General features: G+C 42.3%; 1 protein-coding gene across 1 annotated transcript in view; it reads left to right on the forward strand.

Annotated features, from left to right (window-relative positions):
- The window catches only part of POLR3A (RNA polymerase III subunit A), a 56,177-nt gene that overhangs the window by 7,269 nt on the left and 23,103 nt on the right, over positions 1-25,805 (forward strand). The window contains exons 6-19 of the mRNA XM_006018486.3: positions 1-213; positions 2,906-3,068; positions 3,889-4,025; positions 4,822-4,925; positions 5,608-5,749; positions 6,304-6,444; positions 7,398-7,467; positions 8,395-8,522; positions 10,448-10,586; positions 12,404-12,568; positions 12,808-12,980; positions 18,630-18,741; positions 20,501-20,619; positions 21,386-21,523. The exon at positions 1-213 is cut by the window's left edge and continues 36 nt beyond it. Coding sequence (XP_006018548.1) covers positions 1-213; positions 2,906-3,068; positions 3,889-4,025; positions 4,822-4,925; positions 5,608-5,749; positions 6,304-6,444; positions 7,398-7,467; positions 8,395-8,522; positions 10,448-10,586; positions 12,404-12,568; positions 12,808-12,980; positions 18,630-18,741; positions 20,501-20,619; positions 21,386-21,523 — 1,944 coding nt within the window. The remainder of the gene's footprint in view (positions 214-2,905; positions 3,069-3,888; positions 4,026-4,821; positions 4,926-5,607; positions 5,750-6,303; positions 6,445-7,397; positions 7,468-8,394; positions 8,523-10,447; positions 10,587-12,403; positions 12,569-12,807; positions 12,981-18,629; positions 18,742-20,500; positions 20,620-21,385; positions 21,524-25,805) is intronic.

Below are 25,805 nucleotides of genomic sequence, written 5' to 3' on the forward strand. Positions count from 1 at the left end.
AACCGCTTTAAAAGGATACCGGCAGAAGATATCCCTCTGCTTCTGATGAACCCAGAGACAGGAAAGCCTTCAGATTTGATCCTGACACGACTCTTGGTGCCTCCCTTATGTATTCGACCATCTGTAGTGAGTGACTTGAAGTCTGGCACCAATGAAGATGACTTGACAATGAAACTGACAGAAATTATTTTCCTTAATGATGTAATAAAAAAGGTGAGCTGTTCTTTATGTAGTTGCCATTACTGTCATTATTATATGGTTTGATTTGAATTAGAGATTGTAAATGGCTTTATTTTTCTCTTTTGGGCCCAGTCTAGCAGTCAGTTGATGCGACTGTTATGAAGTTTAATATGAGAGACAATTTTTTGATCCAACCCTTTGAAATAGCAAAGGCTTTTTCAAGTGGTGCTTTCTGCTTGGCTATTAGTGACATACTGGTAACATTCCAAGAGCTGTTAAATGTGCTGGATTGATTGTATGTATGAATTTCAATCCAAAGTCCAGTATAGCCATCACATTTTTTGGTTACTCCCCAACTTGATGGATGATTTCGAGATGCACCTGTGGTTCAGATAATAGAAATGTATACACTCTACTCCTGTGACAATAGGATATCTCTCACTTCTGGGCCTTCTCCAACACCCCAGCTGCTTATAGGCGTTCATTTCTAGCGGTGAAATTTCCATTGCTATAAATGTTTCCAGCAGAGGGAGCAATACAGGCATTCATCCTGAAACCTTACACCTTTCCTGTGCTCCTTGTGCCTTCCTGAGATGGGAATGATCCTGGTCTGGGGAAAGCATGGGGAGTGACAACTGCTCCTGTGTGCTTGTTTCCATTCAGGGAGACTAGAACAGTGAATCAAAGCCACCGCCTGCTCCTCACACTGGAGGCCCCAGTGTGAGGAGTAGGCAGGGGCCTTGCAGCACTGCTTTGTCCACTCAGCTTCTGAGCACTGGAAGGGGGTTTGCAAGAGCTGAGTGGATGGAACAGCATGTCAAAGCCCATGCCTGCCTCTCACACTGGGGACTCTGAGTGAGAAGCCAGGAAGGCGTAGCTGGTGGCTGTTTCTCCCCTCCCCTTTCAGTCTACAGGAGGGATAGGAGCAGCTGTCCCCCAGGCCTTGTTTTGACCGGAGTGACCCCGTTCTCTGGAAGACACGGGAGCCTTTCCCTCTGTTTCAACTACTGTTGGAAGTGTACACACATTTGTTCTCCTGAGAGAAACTCCCAAGAGTAACTTCTACCTGATTGGAGTTGGGTTATTTTCCTTTTGTAACTGCCATTTTTGGTCTGGGAGAAATGGCTTGAATGTTTGTATGCTTGCTGTTTCTAGCACGGGAGTTGCAATTCTCCTGGTAGAAAGACAACACTTGTACATAGTCTCTCTTTTTTCTTTTAATACTTTGCTGCTCAAGCTTTCCTTTCTTCTTACTCTACCTCATCCTGTCCCTCCTCTGGAAGGGAAGGAGCTGTATATATCAACTTTTTGCCATACGTCAGTGCTTTCCAGACTCTATGAAACTCATCTCTTTTTGAAAAAAAGAAAAAAAAATGATAGCATCCTAGAATTTCTTTTCAGCTTTGTCAAGGATTATATAAGACATGCAGCTGCTTGGGGTTTGTTAAAAATAATTAGGGGGGGGGTTTGTTTTGTTTTAAATACTGTTTTGAAATTAAACAGGTGGGAAGGGTTGTAGCAATTCTTATTTTAAGTTTAACCAGGCTTGCTTTGGTTTAATTTAAATTGGTCAGGAACCTGAACAGAAACAAGCAACTTTCTAAAATCAGTGTAGTCAAATCTGTGCAGATGACTGAGCACACCTTAAACTGACTGAAGCACTTCATACGTCAGAGCCCTTGTCTCAGCCCTCTGGAGACTGAGACAGAAGCAGGTTGTGAGATTGTCAAAACTAGCTTTGGGGTTATAACTTGATTCTCTGAAAGATGTTGCATAGCCTGTATGCATTATTCTTTGGGTTTTGTTTGCTTTTAGTTCTGCCACAGAGGTGCATGCTGCACCTCTTATGTCAGTGGGGGCCACCTGTTTTGGCGTTTGTTACAAATTAGTCCCACACCCTCCCCAAGTGCCACTCCAGTCCTTTCTTCCTGCCTGATCAGCTGTTGTGCTTTCTTCTCCCTGCCCTGTCCTACCTGCCTCATCTGCTGCTTTGCTTTGTGCCCTATCTGCTGATATGCTGCCTGTCCCTTCCTTGATCGTCTGCATGACATACAAGCTGCCTATGCCACTTACGGTTGGCCTCCCTTGCCACCTCAATGTGGTTATCAAGTTGGCATCCCCTGCCATATGTGATGTTCTTTAGCCAGGAAAGAGATAAGTATAGTCAAAATTGTATCCTACAAGTATGAGAAATTCATCAAAACTAATAAAATGTTTCCCCAGTTGTTACTAGGCCAGTATGATAGTATTGACTATCAGTGTTGTACTTGTATTAAGTGTACTGTTTTGGAAATATATTTTTCTTACAAGTCTCATTTTCAAAACAGTACCCTTCTCTAAACTAGTTTTAACTGTCTGGTTTTATTAGATCAGTTTGGAGCCTTCCTATATTATGTATGCAAGGGCTGTTGTCAGATGAACATGTATATCTTTCATTTTTGCCACTAGCAAAAGCTGATCTTGCCAAAAAGAAAATGATTGTGTGGTTACATGCCTGTGGGCTTGTGCATGAAGAGCTTGTAGTATAGGTTTAGTTATGGTGAAGGTTCCAGTGCCTTGCTTCCTTCACAATTTAAAGTGATATGAAGTTGTTTGGAATGTTTCTTCATGAGCATCAAGCTTTTCTTCATGCACTTATGAATTTAGGAAGTTCTTGAAAAAACATGTTCCTTGTGAATTTTGTCTATCCCGTTTATTTTCTGAACTGGGTAATTATCTTTGTTAGCATAGGATATCGGGAGCCAAAACACAGATGATAATGGAAGACTGGGACTTCCTGCAGCTGCAGTGTGCTCTCTACATTAACAGCGAGCTCTCTGGAATTCCCCTTAACATGGCACCTAAGAAATGGACCAGAGGATTTGTTCAGAGGCTGAAGGGGAAGCAGGGTATGACAAATTTTTACACTTGGAAAATGAGTTGCGTCATTAGATTTTTGAGCCAACATATTTAATAATTTACATGGTCAGTTGGTTATTACTGGGTCACTTGGGCATTGTTTACTTTAGATCAGTGGTGCCCAGCCTTTTTTGCCCTGTGGGATGGATTGGGCCTGTGGGGCTTTGGCCTGAGCATGATCCAGTCATGTTTGTGGTAGGGAAGAGGGGCCAGGCCCCAGGCTGGCCACATGGGGCTTGGGAATTTTGGCAGTGGAGGAGGAATGTTGTTGGTATTAATTGCCACCATTCCTCTGCTGCCAAATTTTCCAACCTTTGGGGAACCTTGTGGGCTGGATGTCATGGCTTCATGGGCTAGATTTGATCCACGGACCAGGCACTGAGCACCCCTATGCTAGGTCAATAACTCTCAAACAGAGTGCAATGGCAGCCTAGGGTTGGGTTCCTTAAGATTATTTCAGGGGTGCTGTGGGTCGTCATGCACTGTTAAGGCTGTTATGTATGTAAAAAAGATTCACAAGATAAACCGGGAGATCGGAAATAGGAATCTGCAGTATTAAGATCATTCTAATCTCTTGTGGTCTCTCTCTTCTTTCCAACAAAAGAATTACTCTAGTAATTTTCTGTGATCAAAAAATGAGCAAAAATGAAGAGGTGGCATTTTGTGAGGGGGCTGCCTTGAGTCTAAAGAGACTGAGAACTACTTCTCTAGATAATGGGCTTGTATTGACAATCCTGTATTGTTCCATAAGTGCCAGTCTCAAAACATTCCCATTTTCTAAACTGGATTTTAACTGGCTCGTTCTTTTAGGTCGGTTTAGAGGCAACCTGTCTGGAAAGCGAGTTGACTTCTCAGGCAGAACAGTTATCTCCCCTGATCCTAACTTAAGAATAGACGAGGTGGCAGTACCTGTTCATGTTGCCAAAATATTAACATTTCCTGAAAAAGTAAGTATTATAAACCTAAGCTATCTTTGCCTGCATTTTTTTCATCAGAAACGTGTATTGCCTATTATCTGTTGTCTGTAGTATTCTGATCACTGGATGAAATAAGGAAGTAAACAGGATGTGAATGCAGTCAGTGGAGAACAATAGTATGTCAGTCCTGGGGCTCTATGCCTTCTATCAGTGGCATAGGTTGATAATCTGTTGTTGGCTCTGAGGAAGCAAGTCAGCTTTACAGTGGCAACATTGAACCCAGACTGGCCCAATAATAATATTTTTCTATGGTCGTTAGTTGTTAGCTGTCACAGTAAACAACTCACGGGTGTTTAAAAACCACACATTTCACACATTTATCATTCTGCAAGCCTTTCTGTAGTAATTTTACTAGCTAATTGCATGCCCTAAAATACATACAAGATGGGTAAAGAGGTGTGGTCAGTTTTGCTTACAGGATCCATATTTCCTTTTCCAAGTTCTAATCTTACAGCTTTACTTGTTTGTTACATTTTTAACATTTTAATGTTGATCCTCATGTCTTGAGAGATGCTTTTCAAGTTTCTTCCTGTGTGTCAGTTTGATCAACAAGCCATTAATTAACTCAGTCACCTATCTTACTCCAAAAGATCAAGGTGGGTTAGATTTTCTTGTTTTTTCTTTTTTCTTCCAGTCCCTTCATCAGATTAAAATAGTTTGAGGCAACCAACTTCGAAGTTGGCAGTTGAGCCTAAGAATCTAAAATGACTTGTTACTTCTTGGTGGGGTTTAATACATGTTTCTAAACAATAACATTATGTTGAAGGTGAACAAAGCAAACATAGATTTCTTGAGGAAACTTGTTCGCAATGGTCCTGAGGTTCACCCTGGAGCCAACTTCATTCAGCAAAGGCACACACAGATGAAAAGGTATAACATTTATCTGTAATGGTTCACTTCCCATTTGCTATTATATTTTTATCTTACTTCTTAAGTGAATTTGGTAATTTATTCTGTAGATAAGGACTTTCTGACTGTATCTTTATAGATATATATCTATATAGATACCTTTCCTAAAGGGTATAACATCTAAAATCTTATGTGACCTAAAAGTAAATCGTACAAGCAAACCTAAACACTAATGGATCCTTTCTGCAGACCTGTTGTGAAGTTAGCACAGATTCAGTTTTGTTGATCACTACATATAGATGATAGACCCCTGTTACTTTATAAAACAAATTGGTTCTACTTCTCTTTTTTCATAAACATGATTTCCATGGGTATGCTGTTTTCCAAGGATAACAAGCCAGTCAGAGCATAATGTATCTGTTAATTAAAAACATCACTCTAGTAGTCTATGATGTTAAACTGACATCACTCATTTTTGCAAGTGACTTCCAGGTGTAGTTTGACTCGGTGAATAAAATAGTTTCTTTCCTGAAGGATTATTACATGTTCAAAAAGTATGTTGCAAAATGGCTGTCCCAGCACACTTTTCAAGAAACCAATACAAATAAAGACATGCTCTTTATTTATTGTCTTCTCTGCATATCTGTTTCTCTAGGATTTTGACTCAAGTTTTTTGGTTTTTTGTTTTTTTTTTTATTTCAAGGTTTTTGAAATATGGCAACCGAGAGAAGATGGCTCAGGAGCTGAAATTTGGGGACATTGTGGAACGACATCTTATAGATGGGGATATAGTATTGTTCAACCGACAGCCCTCTCTCCACAAGCTGAGCATTATGGCCCACATAGTAAGCACATGCTCAGCCTAGTACTGGGGTCACAAGTCAGCAACCTTAACTTCAACGGTTTTCAGTTAATTTGCTTAATATTTCACTCAAACCATATCTATTTCTATCTAAAATGTAACAGCACTTGGGAATTAACCCAGACACAAGCGTATAATGCTTGTGCAAGAGAATGGGGAAACATAACCCAAGTCTCTTGTTCAGATAGTACTACTGCATGCCACAGTTTTCAGATGCCTTTGGTTTAGGTCTCTTTATTTTGTTTTTGTTGTTAGTGGGACACCTGGTGTGGGCTGCATCTAATGTTTTTTGCAAGTAAATTTAAAAATATTAATTAGTAAATAAATTCACTTACCTTTATTGTACCTTGCTAAGCTTCTGCTAGTTGATGTTCAAATTAAGCAAGTAATTAAGTGAGACTCAAATCTTTTTATTTATGAGGTAGGAGCATATAATCTAGAAGAACATAATTTGGGAGCCTTTTTAAGTTTTCCATAATTCTGTATGCTGCATCACTTCTATATTTTTCCCCCCTGCCCCCTTGCTTTTTTTTGCAGGCTAGAGTAAAACCACACAGGACTTTCAGGTTTAATGAATGTGTCTGTACACCATACAATGCAGATTTTGATGGAGATGAGATGAACCTTCATCTTCCCCAAACAGAAGAGGCCAAAGCAGAAGCACTTGTTCTGATGGGGGTAAGTGGATCATCTTATTCTTGGGTCGTGGGTATTCTTCAGTACTCCTATATTTCCAAATGACAAGGGTCTTTATTTCATATTGAATTTAAGATCTGCATTGATCAGCAAGGGGTTCTTGTACTGATAGACAGTAGAGCTAAAGTCCTTAGCTGACTGGAAAGTCTACGTTAATGATATGGAAAACTTTAACAAGAAAGCTGTTAAGGCATCAAAGAGTTGCTTATTACTTAAAATCCTCGAAAATCAAGGTTAGTTTGTTCCCATGTCTTTGGGATCTGACTGACAACCTTTGATTAGTTAAATGCTTCAGAAATAAGGGACCCTTTTCTGTACAGTGAGGGATCTGTCTCTTTCTGGTCATTTACCACAACAGTTGAGAGGGGCGATAAGGTAGGAAGAGTAATACAAGAAAAGGGACAAGGTATACAAGAAGGAAGGGATAAGTTAAATGGATGAACAGAAAAAGAGATGATGGGGATAGTTGATAGAGATTAAGAAGGGAGCCTATAGACAAGTTTTTGAAAGCAATTGACAATATGACAATTGGGCTCTTGCTTCCTATTGACTCTCAGGTAAAGGAGCAGCTTTGAAGCATTTATTTGGTTCTCCTTCCACTCCCTTTGCCCCACGTTGGCAAAAGTGTGTTGGGAAAGTAACCTCCAAAATGCATCAGGTTTGGCTGTTTTCTTGTATGAAAAAATGTGGGGAGAATACTCTTCTGGTTCAGAAGGCACGTGGTTTACAAGTGTTAGTTTTAGTTCCAACTCAAACATTAGTTATGATAGTTCTCAAGTGCTAATCTTCCTCCATCTTCAGGATTTATCCTGCACACTTGAGTAAGCTATGCTTAATGCTTCAGTGCTCAAACAAATTGGGTAATGGACTTGAAGTCATTTTTATCTTCAGAATCTTTATAAACTTCACCCTTTTTCCGTTCTTGCACTATACAGACCAAAGCAAACTTAGTAACTCCAAGAAATGGAGAGCCTCTCATTGCTGCTATACAAGATTTTCTTACAGGTCTGTATATGAAGTGCTTCTTTTGTTTCATTTTTTTGCCTTCCTGTATAAGTTTATACCTGTGATGTTTTAGGATGCAGCCAGTCTGGCATGTAAACATACAAAACTGTCTCTCTGACTGCGAAGAAATGAAACAGACTAGACTGTCAAATGTGTTAAGCAAATAAATGGAATACAAAATGTTTTTCTAATCTTCCACTCATAATCTTGGGTGATTGGGGTGAATTGTAATAAAAATTGGTTAACGACCATCACCAACCCTAGAAGTTACACATTTAAGTATCTATTAAGGATATGCTTATTGAGTATATTAGTAGATCAGCAATCTCTTTCAGAAGGGAATACTAAATGGTAATCCTTGGATATACTTTTTTTGGCTGCTGACGGACATGGTGGGGGGAGGAAACCCAGCGCTTTACCAGAGGAGGCATCACATCAGTTAGACCTGGCTTGCCCTATGTCTTTATAGATCACACACTTCAGTGGGTTTTTTGGTGCTTTTCTCTAATATCTGACTAGTACCAAAAAGCCCTGCTGAAGTGCATGGTCTATACAGACATTGGGTGAGTCAGGTCAAATTGATGTGATGCCTTTTTTAAGCAGATGCTGCACCAAGTTGAAAGTACAGCACTGGGGTTTTTTCGGTCGGATATTTTTGTTTTATTGTTTTCTTTTCCGTAAGCAGCCTTCATTTTTTAAGTATTGTAGGGGAACATTCATCCTGGTGTTAGGAATTTCTGGAACAAAAGTCCTTTTCAGAAAAATGAAAATGCTGAGAAACATTGTTAACTCTAAGCTATATCTGCATTGCTGTCACATCATGCATTAAATGGGTAACTAGTATCAGTTATACTTAATGTGCAATAACTTTTTAAAATTTAATACTACTTCAGTCTGTCAGATTAATTTTCTTTTTTTGCATTCTAGGTGCCTATCTGCTTACACTAAAAGACACCTTTTTTGACAGAGCCAAAGCCTGTCAAATTATTGCTTCTATCCTGGTTGGCAAGGATGAGAAGATTAAAGTTCGCCTTCCACCCCCTGCAATCCTAAAGGTGCGTCATACTCTTTTTAACTGTCACATAAGTGTTTCACATAGTGATGAGGGAAAGAAGCATTGTGTAGTTCTGTGTCATATGCAGCCTTGGGAAGCCCTGAAAGCTAAACGATATAGCCTCAGGCACTGGATCATGCCAGTGCATAAGGTTGTTCCACATTCAGCACGCAGGACTGGACTGGTGCTCCAGAGCATGCACAGGTTTGTTCTCCTGTTAGAAAAACTTGCCTGGAGATGCCTGAACAGACATTTTGCACGATGGGCCCCAAGAGCAGAGAACTTGCAGTGCTGATGCTACACGTCCAGGGAGCCCTTGTGCACACATGTTGGCAAGCTCTGCAGGTTCCCTTGGTCTGTCCAAAGACAGATAGCCAGTCAGGGTGTGCAGATACTGACCCAGACTGTTCAGAGTCTGCCTGTGTCTCCTCAGGCCCCTTCTGCACATGTAGGTAAAGGCGTGATTGGATCTAATGCATGATCCACAGAATCACACCACCTGCCATGCTGCACGTGCATGGTAGGAGGCATGATTGTGGGATCGCACATTAGATCCCATCATGCTTTTTCGCCAGTTCAGGGCCCCTGCATTTACAAGAGGTGGGCTCCCATGGCTGGGAACCCTCTCTGCTGAGGGGCTCCCAGCCATGGGGGCCATACACAGCCAGGGCAAAGTCCCATACCTAATGAGGAGCAGCTGGGGCCATGAACCCCAATTTCAGGGTTTCTCAGCTTCAGCTGTGTGCGAGGTGCAGCTGGGGCCGAGAGCCCCATGTGAGCTGGTGGTTTCATGCACCCCTGAGCCTTGGGGTCACGGTAGCCATGATCCCCAGGGCTTGGGGGTTTCATGTTGGCAAGGTGCACCTCTGCGGCTGGGAGCCGTGTCAGCTGATGAGGCTCCTAGCTGCAGGGACGACCCTACTGCACGTGCAAATTAAAGCTCAGTAATAACCAGGTATATAGTTAGTGCATGTTTTCACGATCTGCCTTTATAGCGGGTTAGAGCTTTTTGTTGTGTGATAACTGCTTTGTACCAGTTAATTGTGTAATACCTGTAACATGGGGATTTTCAACCTTTTTTAACAAATGTACCCCTTCCGGTGGCAGCAGCTCAATGTGGGGGCACCTTCCCACTGCATCCAGCCAGCTGGGTGGTACCTGTGGCCTGCAGAAGGGTGCCACTGCCCTTGCCCTCCCCATCCCCGTCCCTGCTCCTGGAAGGTTGTGGTGCAGGGTGGTGGATGGTGCCAGCACTATCCCACATCCATCTGCAGAGGGCTGCCTCCTCTCCCTTGGCTATTGGCTGAGGGTGGTGGCCTGGTGGCCAATCGAGAGAGCAAGCTGGGGTGGGGAAGCACTGCAGTGTGCCACACAGGGCTGGCAGTGCCTAGCACAGCCCTTCCTCTTCCCCGGGTAAGAGGCAATGTGTGGGAACCTGCCAGGGGAGATGCCACCATGCCCCAGGGGACACGCTGTCCCCACCCACCTGCACGTGTACCCCCTATGACCTTTCCAAGTACCCCTAGGGCAGGGGTAGGCAATTATTTTGGGCGGAAGGCCACTTACTGAGTTTTGGCGAGCCATCAAGGGTTGCATGACAGGCAGCCAGGGGCAGCTAATATTAATTTTCTTTTTTTTTTAGGGGCCCCGTGGGCTGGATAAAATGGTCTGGCAGGCCACATCTGGCCTGCGGGCTGTATTTTGCCCACCCCTGCCCTAGGGGTATGCGTACTCCCAGTTGACAACCCCTGCTATAACATGTAGAGGGGGACTTTGCTGCACAATGCAAGAATTATGAAGGAGGTGTGTTGTGCTTTCTGCAGTGACTTCCAACGGAAACTGAATGTCTGTATTTGTATGGAAGAACTTGCTTGCTTTATTACTGTATGAATAACAAAGTTTTCCCTGTTTCTCTTTTTTGTTCAGCCTGTAACCCTCTGGACAGGAAAGCAGGTCTTCAGCCTCATTCTCAAACCTAGTGATGACTGTCCTGTAAAAGCCAACCTCCGGACCAAGGGCAAACAGTATTGTGGCAAAGGGGAAGACTTGTGTACTAATGATTCTTGTGAGTTACTCTGATATCTTTGCCTTCAGTTCTGTTCTCCTACTTGTTCATTGCTACTGATAGTGCAGCAAAGAAACATGATGAAGAAAATTCAATTAAATGCTTTTTTCATGGTTAGAATTGGAAAATGAGAGCACTAAGGAATTCTGAGTAGTTGACTGTTTTACTGTCTTTCTAAAAAATATTGTTACTTTCTGTAAAGACTCATGAAATGCTATCATCACTCTCTATTTGTATGCAGTAATTAAGGAACCTCAACAGCTTCGATTTGTGATTCATCAAACAGATTTGCTATATTCAGTATTTTTAACTAGAATATGATATACTATTTGAGCAAGAAGTGTTCTACAGAGAGATAATAAGCTAAGGCCTATCTGTTTCCCAACCTTTTTTTCAGGGAAAATACTGAAGTTGTTGAAATAAGTAGATGAGCTAGCTATCCTGGATCTTTTTTTAGGAACCATCTCTATCCCCAAGAACTTGCAGAAACAGAAACTGATCCTAGAGCTTCTCAGTCAGACCTAGATGCATGGGGATCCCTGTGTATTAGCAGCTGTGAAACTAGTTAGCTGCAATCTTCAGAATTTGCTGTTCCTCTTGCTGTCTAATTGGGGAAAAAAATAGTTGCCTAGTACCAAACCTGTGCATGGATCCCTAAAATTAAATCTAGTCTTGGTGCAGCTGCAGAGAGGACAGAGCATTATGCTGCCTTGCACTGTCAGTCAGGAGGTAGCTGTGGGTTATCTTCAGAACTTGAGGCAGTGTAGGGTTATTCAAACAGCAACATGCTTAGGACAGCTAGTTGGCTATATCTTCCAGTGATGCAGCTCCAGTGGTGTTTGGAGCCTTTGGGAGCATGGCCAGAATGTTGCCTTCTGAACACTGGTTGCTTTACACATTGACAAAGAAGGAAAACAGTGTAGTAAAATTTGGTTGAAGAACATGTTCAGAAATCACAGTCCCTGTCTGAAGAGAAAAGTTCATAAGCACTATGTAGTAGCTGCAATAAGTGTGTTTCCTGTTGAAGCAAAAACAAGTCACCTGAATAAGTGCACCATACAAAGGCCAAAGATGAAGAATGTCTTAAACATTTTTTTTTTACTTGGAGATTGTAGCCCAGCATGTCTTAATTAGAGATGTCTCTCCTAATACATGCAATATAATTGCATTTCAAAAACTTTGGTAGAGTGAAACGGGAGGAATGGAACTTTTGGGGAGGAATTATAATTCTTAATTCCCAAACTCAAGGACTGGATTTCTCTAGTTTAGTTAATGCTTGATTATTTTTTTTTTGTTACTACAAGGAAAAAAAGAACAGTTTGTTCTCTAATTCTTTGTGCAATAGAGTCTCTCTAACATTTTTATCTAAGCTTAAGTGACTCCACCAGTGCCTTGCTGTAATAGGTCCTAGAGAATTTTAGATTGGTAATAAAAATGACTAAATAAAATTCTCAGAACATTTACAGTTGCTATCATGTAATAATACTACTTTATTGCAAGTTTTGAAACTATTGATGTTTAAAGTTGCTTTTTAGTTACAGGATGCTACAATTATTTTAAAAGAGAATGTAAAAAAGCATCAAACTGAGGGAAGAGGTGCATAATGCTAACTTGTATATATGATAGTTATGGCAGAGGGATCATATTGGATAAACTCCATCAATAATCAGTGTTATTTTTATGAGTATGGCAAATATCTGATTCTGGTTTTTGTCATCAACATAGGTGAAACACTACTAAATTACTGTTAAGCCAACATTTGAAGTTATGGAGGTGTTAAAGTATCAGACTTTCAGTTTTTTAATTTGTGTTTCCAGATGTTACAATCCACAATAGTGAGCTGATGAGTGGCAGCATGGACAAAGGAACTTTAGGATCTGGATCCAAGAACAATATCTTTTACATTTTGCTGAGGGACTGGGGTCAGGTAGAAGCTGCAGATGCTATGTCACGATTAGCCAGGCTTGCACCTGTCTATCTCTGTAAGTAATTTGAAAAGTGCTGCTTGTTTTTAAACATCCCTTTTAGAACAAAATACTCAGTATAACACAGCTGAGTTTCTATTGAAAATGCCAGCTGAGGAAATAGAACTCAATGAGATTAATGTAATGAATTTGCAGTTTCCATATAATGATAAAGTTTTCTTACAAGGTGTTCTGCATGGGACTCTGAGCTGAACTCTTGCACAACAATCTCTCTCTCTCTCTGTAATTTACTGTAGCTAATCGTGGATTCTCAATTGGGATTGGTGATGTCACCCCAGGCCAGGGACTGCTAAAAGCCAAGTATGAACTTCTGAATGCTGGCTATAAGAAATGTGATGAATACATTGAAGCTTTGAACACTGGCAAACTGCAGCAGCAGCCTGGCTGTACTGCAGAAGAAACCTTAGAGGTAAGAGTTATGCTTTAATCTTTAATGCAGATGGTTCCTGAGAGTTAGCCATGAACAGATTCTTGTAAAAGACTCCTACACTCTGTTGGCATTTAAAGACTGTGGAGTAGATCCTGATAACTAAGCATGTGCTTAAACCCAGTAGTATTCAGATGCAGGCTTCAGTGTGTGTCTCTACATAGATTTCATGGACATTAGGGCTGGAAGGGACCTCAAAAGATCATCGAGTCCGGCACCCTGCCAAAGGGGCAGGAAGTCAGCTGGGGTCATAGGATCCCAGCAAGATAAGCATCCAAATTTCTCTTGAAGGCATTCAACGCGGGTGCTTGAACCACCTCCAATGGCAGGCTATTCCAGACCTTGGGGGCTCGGACAGTAAAGAAATTCTTCCTTATGTCCAGCCTGAAACAGTCTTGCTGGGGTTTATAACCGTTTGACCTTGTCATCCGTTGGGGCGCTCTGGTGAACAACTGTTCCCCCAGATCCTGGTGAACACCCCTGATAAACTTATAGGTGGCCACCAGATCGCCCCTGAGCCTGCGCTTTTCCAGGCTAAAGAGCCCCATAGCTCTCAGCCTGTCATCATAAGGTCTGTTTTCCTGACCTCTGATCATGTGCATGGCTCTTTTCTGGACTTTCAAGCTTCTCCACATCCTTTTTGAATTGTGGAGCCCAAAACTGGATGCAATACTCCAGCTGTGGCCTCACTAAGGCTGAGTACAACAGGAGAATGACGTCCCGGGATTTACTTGAGAAGCATCTAATGATGCGAGCCAGCGTTTTGCTCACCTTACTAGCCACAGCATCACATTGAAGGCTCATGTTCATCTTATGGTCAATCGTGACCCCTAAGTCCCTTCCATCCGTAGTGCTAGCCAGAGTAGCACTGCCGAGCCTATAAGGATGCTGCAGGTTTTTCCTTCCAAGGTGTAGAACCTTGCATTTTTCAGCGTTAAACACCAGAGGTTCTCATCCGTCCATTTCCTGAGCCTGTCAAGGTCAGCCTGGATCGCCCTCCTGTCCTCAGGTGTGGATGCTTTACCCCAGAGTTTGGTGTCATAGGTAAACTTGGCCAGTCCGCTTCTGACTCCAACGTTCACATCATTAATGAAGATGTTGAACTACAGGGGAAAGCAAGTGTGCCTGAGCCAACTCTGCATTCATTTCCCATAGAACAGACTAACCTTAGTGCTGTGCATGGGCTAATGTGCCTAATATGCCTTCTGGTTTTAGAGCTAGTGAATCCAAAGCTACCTTGAATATCTCTGGACAGTACTGTTTTGCAACATATACTCAGATATATAAACTAGTTCATTCAAAGCTAGCTTGCTGTATCTGCACAATACTAGGTAGGGCACATTTTTATGGCACAAAATGTCTTATGGAATTGGTACTACTTGGAACTGCTTGTGTATCATTCTGTATCCTTTCTCAACGATTACTTCAGCATTTTCAAACAATAACAATAGAGGAATGGCTAAGGTTAAACAAAAGTGAACTCCTTAAGTGCTAAAATGAGATGGCAAAAGTAAAAAACATGAATTAATTCAGTATACTAAACTTCTATACATGTTAAATATTAGGCCTGTGCAAATAGGGAAGTATTCAATTCGGATTCGGAGGATAGTGATTCAATTCAGATCACTGTCCCAAATCAATGAAGCCGAATCGGCTTCGGAAGATTCAGCGCCAATTCAGAGAGATTTGCAGATTTGGCCATAGACTATAGTGGAGAATCACTGACATACCTATAACTTTGACATTTTTTTGGCTGATTCAGATAAAAATTGCAGGGACAGTAGCCCCTTCTGAGGGTATGAAGCCATTTCAAGGAGATAAGTGCAGGGGTTTCTAGGAAACTGTACCTCAAACTGCTGAAAGCTAAACTCGTGTCGTGTGTGTGTGTGTTAAAGCACAGTGGGGTGAAAACTGCAGGCATATTAGGCCCTGCTGAGGCCTTGAAGCCTGCCAGGTTTCAAGGAAATAGGTGCAGGGGTTTCTGGGAAAATGCACCTTAAGCTGCTGACAAGCAAAACTCATGACACGGGTGATTCTGTGTGTGTTGAGGTGCGCCCTTACTGGTGCTGGGGCCTCTACACAACACAGTAGTGTGCCCCAATGAGGCTGCGTCCTCCTCCCCTACAGCCTCCGATCCACCACTTTAAATAACAACAGGTAAGCACTACAGTGCACTTCAGCGCAGTAGCATTAGCATCTCAGGCAGCCAAACTGTCACAGAGCCTTTCTTTCCTTTCCTGCAGGAGCAGCTTCTCCAGCAGCTGCCAGAGAACTCTCCCTGCCAGCCCTGGGAGTAAAGATGTACCTAGGGCCCTGCCTCCTTCCAGTCAGCTGACCGGGGACAGGTGGTAGGGGTGTTGGTCTAAGGATATGGCATTGGCAGACTAAGTTATTTGGGTCAATCTGGTATCTTTTAGTAGACCAACTGAATAGTTAGAGAAATATATCTTAGCAAGCTTTCGGGTTGAAAACCCCTCCATCAGGCTGAGGAAGCACCTGCAGTTGGGGTGTGTGTGTGTGCTATTCTTTGATGGAAGGGGAATAGAAAACCAGCCAGAGGCTGGCATGCAATGCAGGTAAAAAAGCCGATCAGTGAAAATGGAAATGGAGGTGTCAGAGGGTGAGGGACAGGCTGGGGTGGAGGGAGAAAGGGGATGTAGCAGGCAAAAGTAGAGAGATACCTGGGGCATCAGATGCCCAGCAGGTTGTAGTGTGTCAGAATTCCAATTTCTATATTGAGCCCATGAGTTTCTGTACTTAGGAGGCTGAACTGAAGTTCATAGGCCCAGCTGTGAAAAGTGGTTTGTAAATTCAAACAAGCACTGAACCTTGCTAACCTCATCACCAGCAGCCAACTTCTTACATCTCAAAACACAAAACCTGCCAATATATCTCCAGTACCCCCACAAAATGCACACTAGAATATATCAAAGACAAGAATACCCAACTACCTGTGGGGGCACATTTCTCACAAAAAAACCCACTCTGTCTCCAGTCTCTCAGGCCTGATCCTGAAAGGGAATTTACAAACCACTTTTCACAGCTGGGCCTGTGAACTTCACTTCAGCCTCCTAGGTACAGAAACTCATGGTCCCCTGGTTCCCCAGGTCCCCTGCACTTGGGTCCCCTGGTTCCAGATCCAGCTCCTCCTCTGGCAGTGGGAGGCTTATGCTGGGAGATGAAGTTGGGATGGAGGAGACCTGTCATTCTGCTGCTGGTGCCTATTTCTGGTGTTAGGGGAAGTGGTGCAGGTTCAGGGACAAGTACTGTTCCAACCTCCTTGCTTCCACTGGCAGCAGAAGACTCATGGCTGCCAGGAAAGAGGATGCATCTATGTTTGGGTGGGGGACTTGCAGCTCTAGCTCTCCCCCTACCCCCTCTAGCCTATCTCCCTCTGCTGGGAGACAGAAGACCTGGCACCTACCTTTCCAGCACACTTCATATTAGTCTTTCCTGTGCTGGAAAATGTATCTGTGTATAATTTAACTAATAATATATATCATCATCTTCTTCTCTGTATGACTGTCTGCTTTCTGGGTTGTGTTTACTGTTGTGTGTGCATCTAAAATCATATCTCATCATCTTCTATGACTGTCTGACTTCTTCTGTGTTGTGTTCTGTTTATTAATGTCTGACTTCTATGATGTGTGTGTAATGTATGTGCTTCCCTGCACAGTGATGGATCACACTGCCAGAGAAAACACAGCTTTCTTTTTAAAAAGTACTGGAAGAAAAAACAAACGAAGAACAAATATAACTTGGAAAAAAATGGATTGGATAGGGATAAGTAGAGGACTCGGGGAGAGATCACGATCACTGGCCAGCTAGAGATGTCAGTCTTCCCACCCCCCACTTCCCCTCCCTCTTCTCAGTTTCTGTTCCCCTGAAAGACTGCCTTCTAAATCTTTTCTGAATTGATTTTGATGCTCCAAATAGATTCGGAGGGGGTTTTTTTCTTCTCCCAATTCGATTTGGATTTGGTGATTCAGCCTCCGAATTGAATTGCAGACTGAAGCTTTGCACAGCCCTAGATATGCATATTTGCTTAACTGCAAAAAATAGTATTGATCCCAATTTGCCTATTGCGTGCATTATAACAGATTTGAGTTATCTCCATATCAATAACATGCATAAATTGCTTAAATGTGTAGTGTTTTTCAGTCCTGTTTGCCTCTTTGTAGCATAATTGTTACTCCAGTTAGCTGCCTGAGAGAAGGTGAAGGGAAGAAGCTTTCAAAGGCTGCTAGTGGAAAACTAGAAAATGATGGCAGTTAGTGTTTGCAGCTGGTATCTCCCTTGGTTTGTAAGGCTTTTAATAGCAGCTGCCATAGGGGACTATTGGAATCTTTAAAAATGCTGAGAGATGGTCAGTTTTGGAGCTGCTAATTCAACAGCACTGACAGCATTCTGTATTTAAGGACCATTGCTTAAAGCGCTGTCAATACTGTGGTATTGCAAGCCCCAAACTACTATTTCCTGTCATTTTCAGACCTAACTGTCATGATGGGGACTGATGTTAGAAGTAGTTAAGATGGTTAAAAATAGATTGCACCCAACAGAGTGGATCAGCTGGTCTGGGTGTGTGCTGGCATAGCCAATCTTAATAAGTTACTGGGATACTTGTCACAAAAAACCATTAATTTGTCACACTTCTCAAAGTTGAGTGGAATGGTAAGATCTCTTAGTAAAAGTTCACCATCTGTATCAAATACTCCTGTAGAATACATAAAAGTGCACTTCAACGTATTAACAGTAACAATAATACAACGTATGGTCAAAATATATATTGTGATGTGATACTTTCTTTTTTAATTTAACTACATAGGTCTGTTTGTGGAACTTCAAAAATATTTTTTATGGTCAAATTTCCCAGTCATCAGTGGGTCTTGCATTCTGTTGTCTCTGTTACCTAAATTCTATTGTAGTACCTCAAACCCAAGATGAGGTTTTTCCTCGTTCAACAGGTGGCAGAGGGCAAGATGCAGAAGAGCAAGGGGCAGGGGTCAGATCATTTGACTCTCTCATGGCCTGCCCTCTTGCCACTGCTTACCTCCCTGCTACTCCTTTCCCAACTTGCAGCAGTGATGGGAGTATGAATTGTAAGATTATCCTCTAGTTTGTTATAGACATGGAAGACCAATAAATGTATCAATTTTCCATGTCTAGGATCTAATTATTGGGGAGGTTGTATTAAATTTAAAGTTGTCTTGGGCTCAGATAAATACCATGCTACCTTTTTATAAAGTCATAGTTGTTTTATTCATAGAATCAGTCAAAGGAAACGGGGCTGGAAGGGGCTTTGACATGTCCTTCATTGCATTTCCCTGTCCCAAGGCTAGGTGTTTGTAGACTATTTATTGTAATATAGGTTACTGACACACGTGAAGTGGGGAGGGGGAGGACGGGGGACAGAGTGCTTTACTGGAAGAGGAAGCACAGTAGTTTGACCTGGCTCCCCAGTGTTTGTATAGCTCGGACGCTTCAATGGACTATTTCGGTGCCTTTATATAATAGCTTAGTTAGTTTTAAGGTCCCACCCTATCCTGCCTTCTCCCTGAGTACTTGTGAAGCTTTTGGTCATAGCATACTGTATTTCTGTATTTATTAAATGTATAAATTATCTGATCCTAGGCTTTAATTCTTAAAGAGCTCTCTGTTATCAGAGACCACGCTGGCAGTGCCTGTCTCAGAGAATTGGACAAGAGTAACAGTCCCCTTATCATGGCTCTCTGTGGTTCTAAAGGTAAGATTAGTTAAGATCTGAAATACAGTGAAGCTGCTGCCTACATCAGTGCTCTTTAAAATCAGTGGTCAGCACAAGTGAAATGACTACTTGTTACCCTACCCCTCAAACTATGCAGTTGTGTAAAAAGGTTTATAGTATGCTGCAGTAAAAAGATAAGTTAGCTACCTATGTTTAAGTTGACTAACACTAAGCACAAGACTTAATGTAACCATTCATGTTTAGATTTTTGCTACCATAAGATAAGACTTTCCTTCCAGCTTTGCTGCCTTTGAGATGTTTACAGAAATACACCATGAAAAAGATCTTATAGTATCAACAGGATCAAGTAACCTATGGAAAAAAAAAATGGCAATAAATAAATAAAATCCCTTTTTAAAGAAGTCCAACTGAAGTCCATATGTCCCCATATCAAGCTGTTGTGGTAATCCATCTTCCTAGTCATTACTGTTCTGCAAGATCAGTTGGATAAAATTATTCTTCTCTTTCGCACACCATCTGGATCCATTTCTGAATCTGCTAACAAAGTGTAGTAATTCATCATTGGGTGAGTTGTATTCTATTTAGATCTATAAAAGACTTTGAGATCTTGACAAGAAAGATGTAGCAGGTATGGGTTTGTTTGTTTTTTCTGGCTGTCTCTTCAGGATGAAATAATCAAAGAAAACTGTTGAGGTAATGACTCTTAGTGCCCTGTGGTTTAAGGCAGTTTGTATTGTACTTGTCACCAGCAAAATATTACAATTTCAGTGGTAAACAAAACAAATTGCACTTAGAACTAGATCACAATCCGTACAATAATGAATAATGCAAGGCCGGCTAACCTAAGATCTGTAATCAAGGAAGAAAATAGTATGGATAATAGGGATGTGCAGAACCAGGCCATATTCGATTCGGATTCGGCATGAATCCGGGACAGTGATTTGATTTGTTGATTCGGATCACTGTCCCTGACTTGATTCGACTGAATCCAAATCTGAAGAGTTGATGATTCGGGCATAGACACAGCTTATTTTTCACCTCCAGGTACCACACAGCTTGCAAACACTGTGAAGGTGGGGCAGATGGAGTGTCCCACAGGAGTGCGGAGCGGCCCCCCGCATGCTCGGTGGCGAACCCAGAAGTGGATCAGAAGTACTTCTGGTCCACTTCTGGGTCCACCATGAGCACGCAGGGGGCTCCCTGCACCCCCTGCCCCCGACTCAGGAGGCACCAGTCATCAAGCCAGGGCAGTGTGGAGGCTCCTTCCTTGGCCGTATGCTCCCCAACGGACCCAGAAGTAGACCAGAAGTGTTTCTGGTCCGCTTCCAGGTCTGCTGCCGAGCGTGCTGGGGAGCCCTCTGCGCTCCTGTGGGACACTCCATGTGCCCCAGCATCGCAGCATTCACAAGCTGCCTGGTACCTTTAGGTATGTAGAAAAAATGTTTAAAGCTATGTCTATATCTGAATCACCAAATCTTTCCGATTCAATTCGGAGAGATTAAAGGGTCGCCTGATTCCATTCGGATTTGGAGTTTCAGCCACCAAATCGGACTGAATCTCCACTGAATCGAATCGGGGACCGAAGCTTCACACAACCGTAATGGATAACTGGCTTGTGTGTGGTGTGTGATTGAATGGAACAAGTAACAGAACTGTTCAGTTAACTGATGCCCATTTAAAAGAAGAAGAAAAAAGATACTGAGGAAGTGGTGTGGTCTGTTTCTGTTTTGAATATGCAATGCATATTGTTGATTGGGTTGTTTGTTTTACCTTAAAGGTTCCTTTATTAATATATCCCAGATGATTGCCTGTGTAGGGCAGCAGGCTATCAGTGGGTCACGAGTGCCTGATGGATTTGAAAATCGGTCTCTACCTCACTTTGAGAAGCATTCCAAGGTGAGTAGCCTTGCATTCACTAAAATTATAATGAAATCTATGTAGTGGAAATTAGCTCAATTGAGTTGCCACTGGAGTCTTTCACGAATATGCTTCTAAAAAGACCACTTCTAAGAATAAATCAGATAAAACATTTTATATACAGTTTTGTGCCTGGACTAGTTTTTGGAGAAGCTTCATTAACCTGAACTTTAACAACTCAGGTTTTTATTTGTTTTCTGTTTTCTCAGAAATGGTCCTTTCACTGAAATACTTGTATAGTAAAATAAATCTGGGAATAAGAATATTCATCATTCTTATTACTTAGGACAATTCATTCATCCATTCAACTTCCTTACAAACTGGCTTTTTACGAAGTGGAACATTGCTGTAAGGTTTCTTAACTATCCTGCGCAGTAGTGTATTTCAAGAATTCTAGTGCATGTGAAAGATGCCCAAGCCCAGAACTACGGCAGTTAACCATGCTGTTGCTTCCTTGCCACCAAAATTCAGGACTTTTGGGAATCCAGTTTTCTCGCATCTAATTTTCACCAGCTGCTTTTGGTTTAAAACGTACAGGCTGTAGCAAAGAAACTACTGTATTTGCTTGCATATACTTAGCCAAATGAGTGTTCTTACTGTCCTTCAACTGTGTTGCAGATTGGAATGTACACAGAGTGCTCATGCACTTAATATTGGTTATATACAATAAATGTCTTTGTGTCATGGATGTATAAAAAATGCACCCTGTCTCAAGTTTTATTTTTTCTCTCTCACTTCTCTATAGCTTCCAGCAGCAAAAGGTTTTGTTGCCAATAGTTTCTATTCTGGGCTGACTCCTACAGAGTTTTTCTTCCACACCATGGCTGGTCGGGAAGGTCTTGTTGATACAGCTGTAAAAACAGCCGAAACTGGATATATGCAGGTAACTGACAATTATGTAGGCATGGATACAGTCTCCTAACTAGGGGGATTATGATTGTCAGTTATACCTTGAAGTAAAATGACATATTTATCTAATGTTTGGTGTGTGAAAGTACAATAATGGAGGCTTCTAACCTGGGCTTTTTACTAAATGGTACTTACCGTATCATGCTAATACACTTTTTTTTTTTTTTTATTTATCGGTGGAGTATGTCTGAGAATCCTTGCTCATAAGAGCCCTGATCTAATTGAGTGCCTCTTTTAAAGTGGTGCATGCCCAGAAATTCTGTTGAAACCAGTGGAGATGTGAGGGTGTGGAACATTGATCCAGTATGGTAACTAACTTAGCTATTAGTTCAGTAAGAAACAAAGAAGATGTTAGTGGTACTGTAAACCTGGTTCTGACATTTAATTGAATGACCATTACTTATCTAGATGAAAATGTAACTTTGTTACAAGTCCCCCTCAGAGGATTCAAGTTGTGAGAACTTGGCTTTTTACCCTGAAATGTACTAGCTTTTGGCTGTGTATATCCAGGGAGCAGACCAGGAAAGCCAAGGCTGCAACTGAACTCCAACTAGCTTTGAGCATCAATGACAATAAGAAGTCCTTTTTCAGATATGTGGGGAGCCGGAGGAAAAGCAGGGGCAACGTTGGACCCCAGATGGGGCAACTGACAACTGACGCCCAGGAAAAAGCCAACCTATTAAATAGGTACTTTTGCGTTGGTCTTTCATCAGTCCCATGGGACACCCATGCCCGCTACGGGACAGGGTAGTCCAGGTGAGGGTGATCCCCTGCCCTCCATTGATGCTGACTTCGTGAAGGAACATCTTGAGAAGCTGGATACCTTCAAGTCAGCCGGCCCTGACAGTCTTCACCCCAGGGTACTCAAGGAGCTGGCGAGCATCATAGCCCAGCCTCTAGCACGGATCTTTGAAAACTCTTGGCGCTCTGGTGTAGTGCCCGAAGACTGGAAGAAGGCCAATGTGGTGCCTATCTTCAAGAAAGGGAGGAAAGTGGATCCAGCTAACTATAGGCCCATCAGCCTGACTTCTATCCCGGGGAAGATCTTAGAAAAGTTTATTAAAGAGGCCATCCTTAATGGACTGGCCAACGCCAACATCTTAAGGGATAGCCAGCATGGGTTTGTTGCGGGTAGGTCTTGCTTGAACAATCTCATTTTCTTCTACGACCAGGTGACCTATCACCTGGACAAGGGAGAAAAAATTGATGTCATATATCTTGACTTCAAAAAAGCCTTCGATCTGGTATCCCATGATCACCTCTGGGTGAAACTGGCCAATTGTCACCTTGGGTCCACCATGATCCACTGGCTGGAAAATTGGCTCCGGGGTCAGACCCAGAGGGTAGTAATCGATGGAAGTCACTCATCGTGGTGTCCTGTGACCAGTGGGGTCCCCCAAGGCTCTGTCCTTGGACCCATACTGTTCAACATCTTCATTAATGATGTGGACACTGGAGTCAAAAGCGGACTGGCCAAGTTCGCCGATGACACCAAACTTTGGGGCAAAGCATCCACACCAGAAGACAGGCAGGTGATCCAGGCTGACCTGGACAGGCTCAGCAAGTGGGCGGACGAGAATCTGATGGTGTTCAACGCCGATAAATGCAAGGTTCTCCACCTTGGGAAAAAAAACCCGCAGCATCCTTATAGGCTCGGCAGTGCTATGTTGGCTAGCACTATGGAAGAAAGAGACTTGGGGGTCATCATTGACCACAAGATGAACGTGAGCCTGCAATGCGATGCTGCAGCTAGTAAAGCGACCAAAACGCTGGCTTGCATCCATAGATGCTTCTCAAGCAAATCCCGGGGTGTCATTCTCCCCTTGTACTCGGCCTTAGTGAGGCCGCAGCTGGAGTACTGCGTCCAGTTTTGGGCTCCGCAATTCAAAAAGGATGTGGAGAAGCTTGAGAGAGTCCAGAGAAGAGCCACGCGCATGATCAGAGGTCAGGGAAGCAGACCCTACGATGACAGGCTGAGAGCCCTGGGGCTCTTTAGCCTGAAAAAGCCAGGCTCAGGGGTGATCTGATGGCCACCTACAAGTTTATCAGGGGTGACCACCAGCATCTGGGGGAACGTTTGTTCACCAGAGCGCCCCAAGGGATGACGACTAGGTCGCATGGTCATAAACTACTACAAGACCATTTCAGGCTGGACATAAGGAAGAATTTCTTTACTGTCCGAGCCCCCAAGGTCTGGAACAGCCTGCCACCGGAGGTGGTTCAAGCGCCTACATTGAACACCTTCAAGATGAAACTGGATGCTTATCTTGCTGGGATCCTATGAACCCAGCTGACTTCCTGCCCTTTGGGCAGGGGGCTGGACTCGATGATCTTCCGAGGTCCCTTCCAGCCCTAATGTCTATGAAATCTATGAAATATCCCTGGTTCACTCCTGTGGTATGTCAACCAAGGTAGCAGCTGTCACATAACACACACTTTTCTGGAACAAACTAGTTTGCTCTGCTCCCATGAACAGCCTAGCCTCATTTATCTCCATGAAACTACTCAAGTTAGGCATGCAATATTACTCAGAATTGGTTTTTCCCTGCCCCCAGAAAAAGCCAAAATTAAATCTACTTCCTTAAATAAAGAGGAATTCCACCACTAACATAAATGGGAGCAGTGTTATGGACTGGTCTTTACGCTGATGAAACTGACGGGTTAAAATCCATAAGCTAGTATGCAATTCTTAATGGGAGGGGATTCTTCCATATGTTTTGTATGATGTGACTCCTCCAAAAAAATTGTGCATCAGTGACTTGAAATGTAGTTACTTATTATAAAAGATAATGAGGCATTTAATGTTGCTGCTCTCGTCTTTTTTTCTCCCCCGTCTCCTTGAAAGACTTGTGCAAATGCCTATAAGATGCACCAAGTAAGGAAGTTGCATTTTTCCTTTTATCTTTCAGGAAATATAAAATTCAGTCGGAATCAAAATTTAACACTCAGAGGCTCTTCCCTAAAACTCTTTTTAAGTGTTAGACTCCTTCTTATACCTTCCACATTTCTTTTCCTCTGGTAGCAAGGTTCTGTGGTTCTTGGCATGGTGTCTATTCCTCCTAATATTATTGAGTGCTGGTCAGGGCCGTCCCTAGTCGGGTGCGAATTGGAGCAACTGCCTCAGGCCCCGCACTTCAGGGGGCCCCGCAGAGCTGGACTTGCTTCATGTCCAGCTGCTCGCCACCTCCCCTACTGCCATAGGCTGATTTGCCTTGGGCCCCGCACTCTGCTACAGTTGTCTCTGATGCTAGTACATCACAAAAAGAAGAAAAATAATGTGGTGTCTAGGAACAAACCACGTAAGTCCCAGTGGAATTCCCTTTACAGAGGTCTTGAAGGATCAGACCCATAAATTGTGACATATAAAGTAATTCAGGGCACTTTCATGGAACACTTTATGGGGATTTTGGACTAAATTACCTAGATTCTATTTTCTGTGACTTAAAAATTTGTGACCTACTGGGTTTTGAAATAGGAGTAGTCTGCAAGTGTTGCAAAGTGTTGACCATTTCTTTGCATTTATTTGGAATTCCAGGTGTTCTTACTTCATAGGATCATACTCTGTCTTAAATCTTGCAGTTAGATAAGAAAAATAGCAGGAAACATCAATTCAAGTCATGCTATGGCCTGTACAGATGTATTTTAGAGTCTGGAATACAGTGATTCATTTCTTAAAATAATATTTTTGCATTTCTTCTCATTCCAAAATATGAACTACAGGGTCTGTCTTTCAAGTAGAATGGACCTAAGTACTAATGTGTTTTAATATCTACAAGTGAAGGTAGTATAATTACCCAAGTGTGGTGTGCCAATAAAAAATGTTGCTTCTAACTTGGAATTACATAAACTAATGCTAATGAAATTACTCCCAAACAACCTTGAATCTAACTCCATAAATTATTAGACTATTGTTTAAAAAAGCAAATTTGGGAGTAAGGTAATTTAGTCGTGACTGTGCATGTTTTCTTTTCCCTCTCCACAACAGGAGAATGATATATCTGTTAAGGCTCACTTATGCATTTTAAGAAAAAGGTCAGAAATCATCAAAACTGCTTTAAAAAGCATATGTAATTTGAAAAGACTGTAAAACTTGTTTTGATTTATCTAAATGCTGCATCAAGTTCTAAAGGTGGTAGCTCTTCATTTCTGCATTTAAAAAGATGAGAGGTGGCAGAGGAGAAGCGTGCAAACTTTTACTTCTTTGATCTTTTTCTTATCATTGCTGTGTTTGGTGTCTTTTCATTTCCCTCCCCTCC

This window comes from Alligator sinensis, unplaced genomic scaffold, assembly GCF_000455745.1.
Source record: "Alligator sinensis unplaced genomic scaffold, ASM45574v1 scaffold188_1, whole genome shotgun sequence".
Classification (NCBI taxonomy): Eukaryota; Metazoa; Chordata; order Crocodylia; family Alligatoridae; genus Alligator; species Alligator sinensis.